At 31.6% G+C, this 13,174-nt stretch overlaps 1 protein-coding gene across 2 annotated transcripts in view; it reads right to left on the bottom strand.

Moving 5' to 3' along the window:
• LOC130451397 (transcription factor Ken) overlaps window positions 1–13,174 on the bottom strand; it is a 60,697-nt gene continuing 47,523 nt past the window's right edge. For both annotated transcript variants that reach the window (XM_056790386.1, XM_056790385.1), the window contains 3 exons: window positions 7,001–7,342; window positions 5,145–5,489; window positions 1–5,086 (listed from right to left, as the gene is read on the bottom strand). In XM_056790386.1, the coding sequence (XP_056646364.1) occupies window positions 4,064–5,086; window positions 5,145–5,489; window positions 7,001–7,312 (1,680 nt within the window). In that variant the 5' untranslated portion in view covers window positions 7,313–7,342 and the 3' untranslated portion in view covers window positions 1–4,063. The remainder of the gene's footprint in view (window positions 5,087–5,144; window positions 5,490–7,000; window positions 7,343–13,174) is intronic.

Genomic DNA, 13,174 nt, shown 5'->3' on the forward strand with positions numbered 1-13,174 from the left:
GTATGTAGAATTTATGGATGGTATAAAATAAATACAAAAAAAACATTTTTTATTTCTTACACTATTTACAAACTATGTATTTACATTTAACAATAAAATACTAAGTTACGTTATTTGTACCACATTTTATAATCAATCGTGCCAAGAGATTTCCTTGAAATAATATTTTTTTTCAAATGAGTCGGCTTAAAAAATATTTAATATAGATTAAAATCAAATGAAATTGTAATTATGAAATTACTACAAATATAGCATTACCTTCCATATTGGTAGATTGTCTAGTATAAAAATAAAAATGAGAGCGAATCAAAGAGAGAAAATAAGTTACTGAGATTGTATATTTCGACTTAATTTTTATTTCTTTGGTGTATATATTTAAAAAATATACGATCATAAGTTCCTGTTTCATAGTAACGACCTATAAGCAAATAATATACAATTGTTGCATACAAAAACAAAAAATGCTTTATTTTGTGAATAGAACAATTTGAAATACATAGTGTGTTCGGTTTTATTTTTGACAGAAGGCAAATACGCATTTTGGTGTGCTTGGCGACTTTTTACTATCGAAAAAATAGATCAAAAAAATCTTCATTGAATTTTGTGTGAAGAATACAATTATACTCCTACGCACTTATTATTGATTATGGTATTTAGCAAATCTAAAATTGTTTATATGTGGTACAAAAGCTGTTCACGAATCATTATTTACTAATGTCATGCTAATGTCTGGCAATGAAATTTGTTCCTAAAACTTTGACTAAAAGAACCTTTGCAAGTGTATCACTCACGGGCTATTAAGTCAAAGGCAATCAAGATTTGCAGCTAGTGATAATTGGTAACAGTGTCCAATCATTCTAGTGAGACCAATTTGAAGAATCATGATCTAAAGACAGAAGAAAACATGCCAAGTCTATAAAATGTGCAGGTCTTACTAATTATTTTATTTGATGAAATAACGTAGTGTATAGAGGGTTCTTTCTAGAATGAAACTATCATCTTCAGTTATGCGTCGTTTGCTTGAAGCAAAACGACGAAAACCTCCCGATATATGATGGAAGCATTCACGATCATGTATCACCTTCATTTGATCGTGATTTCTTGATTGAGGTAAATATTTAACGAAAAAAAATTAGTTACTTTATTTCTTGAGCACACTACGTACCTACTTTATAACCAATTTTTGTGAGCAATAATGGAAAAATAAAAAATGTATCTATTGCATAAGCTATCTCCACTCAATTTTCCAAGCTTTTGTAATTACCTATTTACATTACAAAGTAGCTGCCGATCAAATAGAGTTACACAAAACTTGAAAGAGAAGAAACAAGAAATAGAACATGAAAAGATATACATCGAACAACAGGTTTAAAAAATTATTTCAAAACAGAAATTGGAAACACAATACAAACTAGTAAATAAATTGGCCATTCACGATAGGCTGATTTCTAAAAATTTACAGGATTTTTCCTTAGTACTAATTGAATGACAAAGTATCAACATTTGTGAAATATCCAACTATTTGTACTTTTTGAATGAGTAGAATTTTATTTTTATTTTTTTTGTTCAAAGGAAACGGTTAACTAAAATTATATTTTGGTATAACCATCCTCTAGACTCTGCAATCTATTAACTAATTTCAACAGTAGACACTAGACCTTAGTTTCAGTTATTTCTTGATGTATTTCCAATCTCTTTTTTAACATAATCAAACAAAATGTATTAATAGGTCACTATACTCCTTATTTTTGTAAACATCTATAAACGTTTCTGATGAGAAAAGTACATGAAACTGTTTATGTGTATTTTTCTGTCATTTTATACTGTTATATTATTGAAAAAGCTTGTAAAATTAAATGAAAAGGTAACCATTTATACCTGAATCCCACTATCTATAATGCTGGAGTTTTGGTGTAAAGACTATTATTAAAATATATTTATACAAAGAATTTCCGTATAATTCAAAGTATGTCTCAATCGATTGATTATGTATGGATAGATCTTTCAATGATTAATCAATATTAGAAAAAGAATAAATGGAAAAAAGTATGGTTTGAACATACGAGTACTACTGACGAAAAACATTGGAAAAGAAGATGAATACATTTAGTTGACTAATTTGTTAAAGCCAGTGTGCAAGTACAAAAAGTAGCACATATAAGTTGTTAACTTATAAAAAACGACAGAATAGTGAATATTGAAAAATAACTTTGGCCAGAAGATGAGGACTGTAAAGTAAAAAGATAACTGACTTTAGTTCAAGGGTACTAGAATCACTGAGGACGAATTCTTATATTAGTAGACGGAAAATAATACAGACAACGTCGAATATTGAATTATTTGCTGTTAACTAAGATTGATGAGGAGGAGTACCATATATTCTTAAGAAAAGTCAAAAAACGTTTCTTATTTACAATGAAAGAGCCTATTTAAGAAGAAATTATCTTGCACCAAGAGACTAACAAAACAGTATAAATTGTAATTATGAGCTTTGAAAAGTGCTATTGCTAGTAGCAAGTCAGTTGAATAGGGAGAGCTGTACCACAATGTATAAAATGATCTTATAGAAATATAAATAAACTTAGTTGAAAAAACTTGAGGTTTCACTTCATATGAACATTTCTATACCAGTGTCAAGCTGATAGGCTCGTTCGACTTGGAAAAGGTAATGCGGCATAAGTCCACACACATAACAAGAAAGCGACCCGATATGATGTTGATGCAAAGAACTCTGGATCCAGAAACGGTGACTGAAAATATAATATGGCTTCTTCGCGACAACTATTGATACTGTGAACCAAGTAATCACCGCAGTACCAACCATACAGATAGAGAACTAATTGAGTAGAGAGGTGCGCAAGGAACGAAATCTTATAGGTATATTTCGACAAACTATTTAATAGCTATATACGATGGTTAGAATAGTACACAATGGAGGAAAATCAGACGTATCAAACGTTCATTTAAATGTCTAAAAGACGATTTTTCATATGTCCACGATGGGAACGGCTAGGAAATAATTTGAAACGAAATTTTATACATGTATGTGGGTCATCCAAATTCTAGAAAAAAAAAGAAGCGAGGCAATCAATTTCTAAAAGAATATCATGCTGTTGTAGCCACTACATTACTCTCTAGTCCATAACGTTACATTTCTTCTACTTTAATGTTGTATCTGATTTCCAGACAAGTCTAATATATATTTCTTGTCATCTTACAAGAAATTAATTTTGATTTATACCAGCAAACAGACAACAATAACTTCATACTGTAATATGCAATGGCAGACATGCATGTTTTTAGCTCAGTTACCATACAGATAGTAATATTCTAAGGCTTTGAACTGAATTATTTCAGTATAAGTTTCATTACAATTTCCTCTTTGAATACAAGCTAGGAACAAGCGTTCTACAATTATACCCCATAAGATTTATTTTATGGGTATGTTTGCTTCGCTTTGCAAATTTAAAGGATATAAGCTTTCAATAGAATTTTTTACTTTTTGGACTTGGATTAATTTCTATCAAACACATAATTTCGTGTACACATTTCTGTGCGAGAAGCATTCTTTTTGTAATTTTTTCTAAGGCACATAATCTTCCTTCCTACATATAAGCATTTATAATTGTTTTTTCAGTTTTAATGCGCATTTTTCGTTAATGTATTAAGAATGTATCCATTTGTAGTGTATATAATGGTAGATCTTTTGAATAATTTATAGGACATAATGATTAAGCTCGGACCAGCCGAAAAACATAATTTTAAAAACCACCTGTTATACACACCACGCGTAGTTAGGTACGTAAATTCAAATTGAACACAACGGTTAAAATTATGTCTATACAATAAAATTATTAACACATTTTTAACGGATGGCGTCGAGTATAGTTGGAAATAGGCACATTTTCTCATGCCCAACCCAGGAAAGAACTACCAACTAATGGTAACAGACATGTACGTCCACACGAAAAGGCACTGACAGCATCAGCATATCACAAGATTTGGTCGTTCTAAATTATTGTATACGACTTCATCAGTGGAAAATGGAATGTATTGGGGTTAGCTATTTTAGCTCGTGCATATTTTTACTTAATAACAAATTATTATGAGGTCCTGATAAGTGTCTTATCAATTCAGGTAAGGATTCAAAGGACAATGGACAGAAACAGCAATTGAATCTTCCGGAATTGCCATCATTCGACGATATAACGTTTCTATGAACACTACACAGATGTTTTAATAAATGTGCTTTTTGTTTGAACATAGCTACACACAATCTACACGCAAAAGGTTTTTCTCCTGTATGCACTCGAAGATGAGTTTTTAGATTCCACGACATACCAAATTGTTTGCCACAATATTCACAACGATATTCTCGAACTTGTACAGCAGGTAAAGATTCTTTACTACTACCGGTTGCATGAGACGAACTTTCAGCTGCCTCATCGTTACTACTTGTTGAAAACGTGAGCGGAAGTTCCCGAGAATCGTCATTTCCCGAAGGAGCGTTCACTTGAGTTTGGCACAAAGACCAAGCTCCCCATGTATGTTCGAACGTTTGATATGAATCCGTTGCTAAGCCTTGATCCGCACTTGGAGGTCTGTCTTTTACAATCACCTTATCGGTTGGGCCGGAAATATCTGGATGTTGACCTGGTGTCGGAGTATGTGTTCGATCCACTAAATATGGAGGTGCTGATAAAGAGAGAGGATGATGAGCTGCCAATAATGGAGGAAGACTCTTATATCTGTGATGATGTGGTGTACTTTCTTCAATATATGAAGGGGAAAAAGGAACAAATGGAGGGTTTTGCGCTGGGGAGTTATGAAAGCCCGGCCTTCTTTTTCTGTGAGGTGTTACAACGTAGTTATCGGGGCTCTGTACCAATGAGATTAATTTCTGATCCGCTATGGGAGGCTTCAGATGAGATAAATCATCATGGTGTTTGAGGTCTATGGGTTCTATGTACATACTTTTCCGTTTTATTCTGTGTTGATGGAATTGTGTGAGTTCTTGTGCCTTTTGAGCTATTTTCACTCTAGACTGACCAACTTTAAATATATTCGAAGTTTTCGGTTCCAATTTCTGTAAAAAAATGTTTAAATTAAATGTGTAATATAGATGTGTAAATTGGTTAACTTACACCCGAATGTTTGTCATGTTCATCGATAGTTTTTTCAATATTGGAGTTTTTAGTATTCAATGATAAGTTCACTGGGTTTGGAGATACGCTATTTTGTTCTTTTTTAATATTGTCATCTGTTGCATCGTCGTCTTCGTCATCATCTTTAATTTCCCCCTCTTCCTTCTCATCTTCTTCTGCCTCTCTTTTAACTATGATCGGATCAAAGTTTTCATTGTCAGGAGCTGTCCAACTACTGTCGTCCTCGGACAAAGTTTTAGCCTCTTCTGAATTGGAAGACTGCCAAATATCCGATTTGATCTGTAGTACGTCGAATAGCTCTTGAATACTATCCAATTCACTCGACTAGAACATAAAAAAAATGTAATTATAATCAATTTTATCATTACACTGATATATAGCTTGAGTTGCAAATTTGAACAAACAAAAAACATAATTCTTCGGATACGAACCTTTACACTCCAAATTCACAACAAGATACTTCAATGAGATCGGATAACCTAGGACTTTGGCGCAGAATTTGAAGAGAGCAAACAAAATCAATAAAAATATGATGATTAAAATTGCTCCGATCCTTATCTCAAGATTAATGATCATCTCTGAAGGATATCAATAGACAGAAGAAAGCGGCGGAAAAAGTTAAAACAACAGAAATAGGTCACCACATGTAACATTTTTCTATGGATCATTTTCATTGCTACATATTTTATCAAATTATTACTCTTTAAAAGATGATAACATAATAGAGGAACAAAAAATATAATTCAGATCATCATTTAGTTGTTACAGCTCAATTCCATATTGTAATTACCAATTGGGAATAAGAATAAAGTTAGTTCAGCAATATTCTCCTTCGGTGATCAAATATTTAATAACGTTTTGCAAAAAAGACTATTTCACGAATTAAATCCATTAATTTTTGGAATAAATCCGGGTATAATATAATCATAATTTATTAATTAAATGACAGAAGTTGAAATTCAACGGGATCTTCTCCACAGCTTCTTGTGTATCGACGACATTATCACAATAGCAGTGAACAAATATAACGGTCAGGTATCTTCTTAAACTAGAGCTAATGGAGCCAGTCAACTCCGATTGGCAGGTTAAAATTGGCTTCTCGTAGAAAGATACTTAATAGTATACGATAAGGATGTAGTGTTCCTATTTGACGGAAGACTAATAAATGATAACATGGTGAGACATACATTGGCGCTCACACGGAGTTAATCTTCATCCAGAATAGGACGTTGACTGAGCATACGTACCTGTCAGAGATTCTACAGGTCCGCATTGTACCATCTATGTTTATCTTTGAAGGCGTCGCATCGCAGTCTTTTTGCAAGATAATACACTGCTTCACTGTGTCATAATCCAACTTAAGACTCCGCTGTGTTTCTATAGATTTAAATTACTATCCAAAGAAAAAACAAAAGATTCAGTGCTGTAGCTGCCAACACCGCGCTCAAAAATATACAGATATAGATTTACAACCCTAATTCCCTTCCACATAAGACATGTCCATTATTTCAAATTTTTCTTTTTAAAAACTTCGTATTTTCTGTTCCAATAAAAATTAAAACGAATTTATTAAATAAATATTTTTAGTTGTTGACTAAAATTAATGTTACTTGCTTTATTAAATTTACTTGGTTAAGGTGGCTCAGATAATACTGTTCACCCTTATATTAATGCTTTTCATTGAAAACTGAGAACGATTTAATAGAATAAATTCTCATATTATAGATATTTTCTGATGTCTTTATATGAAACAATGAATTTGCAGAAATACCTACTTATCCATATGCTATATTTAGTATAAATTGATGACGAATTGCAAGAAACTACTTGTTTACCTTGATACAAGCTTGTCCATTGTAAAGGAAATCTAGAAGGTGGCGCAGATGGGTGCTTTTTATTCCAGGGATGAGAACTACGCTAGGTTCCTGAGCATGGGCACTCTCTCCAAGGATGCGGCGAACTAAAGGACTCGCGGACGCCATTACCAATTTGTGAGCATTAAGTGCTGTCTTGTCATCACAAACGAATGTCATATCGGCGTAATTCTCAGAAGCGAAGCATGTTTTAATTTCATCAACTATGGTAGCGTGGTGTTTGCCATAATGCAGGGTTAATAAGCCGTGCGAGTCTTGTTCCTCTGAGTACATGGCGAATTTCGTAATTGGGAAGAGGGCAGCCTATAACATAATAAAAACCACATCACTATTTCTACAATAAACTTAATCCTACTTCAGATAGATTACGAGCCACATCCAATTTCAATTAGCACAATTTCAAATTTAACTCAGAATATGTTTAAAAAGCGGTAACTATTTTTTAAAATCAATAATACTTTTATACGTTGGAAAATAACATTTAAATATGTAATTCAAATAAAATATATTAGATAAAAACAAAATTCACCAAGTTACCATTTTTATCTTCTTTGTCCGTATCTACATGATAATGTAATTTACTCAAGCAACTTTTCTTAAAAGATTTATTCCGGTAAAGTTTCAGTTAAAACGAAGAACATTGTCTTGAGAAGTGACATGACTCGAATTAATACCTAGTTGTGATGATAAAATACTGGAAATCACAATATTGCTATTTATAATAATAATTATATCTAAATGAGAATTAAATATTTATTTATAATATTTATTTTAATAAAATGTGTATTAAATAATTGAAATGAAAGTATAATGATAATTTTATATCGGATAAGAATCTTCAATAAAGATGTTACAAATAGTGTTGTTAGGATGTTTCGATATAATCCTTTCCCCTCTTAAGACAGGATGACCTCGTCTTGTGGAGCTGATGGAAGTTTTGGGCACAGTGTATCGACTTTGTAGAGTTGGATACATTCTTAGAAGAATTTTTGTTTGTAATTACTTTGGAAATGAATAACATGACTATCAAAGGAAAATGACCCAAACGAATTATTGAATAAAGTTCTGTAGTTGTATTGAGTTCTTTTGTTCATTTTGTAAGGTCAGGAATATCATGAATGTTAACAGTTTTCTTGGTCCTAGTTATATTTCTATAATTTGCGTGATATAATTATTGTATTTTCCAAAATACTGTTACTGTTACAATTTTTTAATTTAATCAAGATTTTAAAGTTGTTTACAAATTTACTTGATGCAATTGGCTTGGCATTTTCTTTCTATGTGCTTCTTGCTGTATAAAACCTGTTTTTCAATTGCTACGGAAAATTCTTCCATAATACTTGTTAAAGCAGCGGTCTATATTTCCCTGATGGAAGGAGGATATCTTTCAAGCGATTTGTTGTAGGATAATTTTATTCAACGAATTTGTTACAAATACTGTTGTTAGAAATGTTCCAATATTTTGATGTAACGATATTCTTAAAGAATAAAAATTGGTTGAGACCGAGGTAGCTATGAATGATATGTCAAAACACCATTGTGTTTATACTATTGGCAGTAAATATTATTATACGTTGTGGTCAATGTTATTGAATAGAAAATGGCAAGTGGTGAAGTAATTGATTGAAAAATTAGGTTAATTATTGTAAACTATCGAATAAGGTATCTGATAAAAAAAGGTAATCGAAATGTATAAATGTAATAAAATTTTACAAGAAACATAATTCAGTCACCACAATATTCCGTAATTCAAAGAAATGGACAACAGAAAAGCTGTTAAACGAATAATAAATCAAAATAAACGTGTTTATTGTGGCCAGTTCATTTTACTATCCAGTGATGATATAGGAAGACCTGTTTCAAGATTCACATTTTACAGAGAAACTAAGAAGCTTAATTTTGAGTTATACAAGTTGACATTTTTTAATTATTTTTTCTTAAATGTAGTTTATCTGTTCTAAAGCTAAACTTTTATCGACCTCAACACAAAATAAAATAGGTCAGATATCCGAGACATTGTGAATTGGAATAGTGGAATACAATACATTCGAGTGATGAGTCTCTTGAAGTATGAATAGGTGACAGTCAGAGTAGTGTCTTCCGCGACATTTCATCCAGATTGTCTGAAACGAAATTTTCCGGCATCCGTTTTGGTGTGGGCGTCGATGTCGGCCAGATATCGGACTTTTATATTTTATAGATAGTAGGGTTAAAACTAATAGATCTATAACCTTCTTAAGGATTGTTTCATACTCAAGATGGAAGAAACTTTCAACACGGGGGAGAATTTTTAATTCTAGTAAGATAGAGCCTGAGTACTATATGTCAAAAAGACGTGTGCTTATCTCCTGCAAGACATTGGGAGACTTGATAGCGGGACTTCCAGAAATATGACATATATTCATGAGATAAAATTGTTAACAACTTATACAATACAACAAATACAATACCCAAGAGCATTCATGCCGTTATGAAAGCTAAAGGCGACGAAACGGGATAATAAAATTTCATTAATGTTAGTGAAGGGTTGTTGGTTTGAAACGTATTTATATACAATTATTATTCCTATTTTTTGCCAAATTGTAAACTTGTTTGTTAGCAAAATGCTTGATGAAAAATAAGAACAAACTTTTTACATACTTATGATTAGGATTTCTTCATCTGGAATGTTACCTCTAAAAATATTAAAGCTGTATGAATCAAAACGGAACGGAGCTCGTATATGAAAGATTGTACTATAAATAATCAAAATTAAGTCTTAAGATACAACGTCAAAATCAAGAGTCAGCACCATTCATCATACCAACACTGTTTCATGCGATTTTCACATCATAATTGGCAGAAAAGAGGAATGTGTCTTATACAAACTAGAGTACAATATACATATATGAAGCATCTATCAAGACTTGGGCTTAGTAATTTAGGAATCAGTTACAACAATGTGTGTCAATTCTATGATCAACTGGAGTGCAGTAATAACAAGAAAAGTATATTGCATATTGCGCATTTATTTGAATTGAAATTTGAGGCCTGAAATAATCGTCAGAAAATGGTTATTCAGATCTTACTAATAACGTATCCAAACGAACTATAATTCATTAACTAGAATCCTAAAATTGCCTCATGTATTGGTATAATTCTCATAAATTTCCTTCATATCTATGCGCAGTAATAAAATCAAACATTAGAAACTCTTAAAACATTTCATGGCTCTCGATGTTGACACATTGAACAATGGTGCTGTAGTTAACTTTGAAAATGCTCTATTAATAAATTATCTGATAGCACTAAATTGGATTGCAAAATGAGTGTATGAAAAAATGTATAATATAACTGAAATAATAATTTATGGTTCATTTTCGATAAGAAGATTTATCATTGACTGAAGACATTATAGAAGGTGATAAACTATTTTATCATCATAATGATTGTTTTTTTTTTCGAAGTAGTAGGTAACAAAATATGCTGATGAATGTAACAATAGAGATTAATTCATGATATGATAATAACGTTTGTCTTTTTTAATTGATGTATGTGAAGGTGAAAGACTCTTATCTTTGACAGATATGTGACAATATTGATACTTGATAAGTGTCTATAGACTATTCTAGAGAAACTTCTATGTTTTAAGAAAATATAAACTGCAGATCTGTTCATTGTTACAGAATTAAACGATTTTTCAAATAATTATATAGACTAAAAAGCTAATTCTTGTATAGGAGTTAATCAATTTTTTTTTATGAAAAGTATGCATAATAAGTGAGGTCGTTTTTAAGAAATGCCAAGTAATATACTTTAAAATAGCTAAATTTAAAAAGAAGTTATTCAATAATATAACATGTCTTTCAAAACATAGGTTATATTTTAGAATCAGAAAAGAGAATAATGGGTGAAGAGTTTTTCTCGAACGAATGGATGAATTTACCGAAATAATTGAAAGTTTGAAACCAACTAATTTCGCAAGATTACATATTGCCGTGAAGCTTATTTAAAATGTAATAAGTACTTTGCTGAAGTACTATCTCACTTAATAAATGAATGTCTCTTCCTGATATACCTTTCAAAAAGAATTTAATTATTTCAATAAGTCAATAAACCAATTATCAAACTATGCGAAAATAGAATTGATTGGCAAAAGAATCTTAATAAAAAGAATACTTGGAGAGTCTATCCCCCAACCAAATTTCTTTTCCTAAAGTGCATACAGGGGATGGGTGGCTGAGTGAAAATTGGATCAAGAGGTTTCGGTGTCGATTCCGATCCACGACGGACGGAAATATTTTCTTAGTACAATTCAATTAAAAATTACTTTCAAATACTTTTGAGCGTAAATCGCCTCTTTGCAACTCAACAATTAGACTCTAATTCACGTTTTCAGGTTACTATACTCTAACAAACCAAAAATGAAATTAGCTACACTATCGGTACATAAAAACATTTGAATTCAAACGCCAGTGGATCTGAATAATTTATAATATTTAATTTGTAATATAATTAAATATATTGTTTGTGTTTTGTTTTATAAATCATTTCTATATTTGATATTTGGTGAATACAATATGTTTATTGCTGCGTGATAAGTTGCTTATTAAAACTTCTGTTAGTATGGAATTGGTACTATAGATTTCGACATGAATAATGATATGCATAAATAATATTCACATAGTCAGCGGATTCCACAATACGGATCAAATAAATATAAGTTCATTACAATAAATTCGAGTTCACTCATTGTTTTGTTGTAGTTTATTGTTAAAGTATTGATTTGTCTGTAAAGTTATTTTCTGTAGAAATAGTCGTTTATTGTTAATAAAATATTTTTAAAAAAAGGTTAAAAGTGTCTCAAAGAACATTTCTGGCGCTGCGAACAGGATCAAATTCGTGCAGAAACACAAGTTTCCTGATCAAATTTAGTTGTTAAACGAGACGATCCATCGAACCAAGGCGAGAATAACGTAGTACGCAGAAGACATCACCAGTGATCATCTTCTTGTAAGTATAACGTTCATTTTCACCTTTACCTTTAACGATTTTTCTGAAAGTAACTTACATATATTATTGTCAAATCTCTCTATCAATCCTTTGGCCAGTTCTTCTTCAGCTAATAGTTTTCTATCTTCTAAAAATAAAATTTCAAAACCGAAACATTGTTAGCTTTAATATGTCTCTTCAAAACATTGATATCTCCAGCCTCTGTGCCACTCTACCTGTATTTAGTTTGAAAGATAAGCTTTCAACATTTGTAAAATCGGTAGAAAACTTAATTACGTTTCTTTCGATCACAAAATCTCATTCAACCAAATTCAAGAATTCATATTAAATGCCAATATTATTTCTCGTATAAAAGGTGAACCTAGATATTTTTTAAATTTAGATAAATTTTAGATAATCTAGGAAAAGCCACATATTTTACTACCCTACCAAGGCTTCCATCAAATTGAAGTCCATCCAAATTCAATCGAAAAAACAGCTTTTTCCGTAACCCATTGCCACTACGAGTTTTTACGAATGCCATTTGGTCTTAAAAACGGACCTTCTACTCTCGAAAGAATGGATAACATTCTCCGACCTTTTCTCCACAAAGTTTGCTTCGTCTTTATGGACGAACAAGAAGATCACTTGATTCACATTGCTGTAATCTTTGAAACATTCCAAAAGGCAGAAAGAAGTCGCTTTCCTTGGTCACATTATGACTCCTGAAGGCATTAAGGCCAATCCTAGTAAAATAGAGGCTATTAAAAATTTCCCTATTCCAAAGACTGTGAAAGAAGTCAGATCATTCTTAGGACTCATTGGATATTACAGAAGATTCATCCCAAATTTCGCAAGAACAACATCACTCTTTTCCCGATGCACTCGTAAAGGAGCAATCATAGACCGACGCTTCCAATATCGCCTTTGGCTCTGTATTATCACAAAATAACCATCCCATATAGTATTACTCCTGAACTTTGAATTATTCAACTATCGAAAGAGAACTTTTGGCAATCTTAGATTCCTGTATCTGCCCGTATTTGTATGGTCAAAAATTCATTGTCGAAAGCGACCATAATCCTCTTGTATGGTTTTGAAAAATTAAAGACCCCACATCTAAGTTAGCCCGGTGGAGACTGAAACTGGAAGATTACAATTTCG

The sequence above is a fragment of the Diorhabda sublineata genome, chromosome X (genome assembly GCF_026230105.1).
Source record: "Diorhabda sublineata isolate icDioSubl1.1 chromosome X, icDioSubl1.1, whole genome shotgun sequence".
Lineage (NCBI taxonomy): Eukaryota > Metazoa > Arthropoda > Insecta > Coleoptera > Chrysomelidae > Diorhabda > Diorhabda sublineata.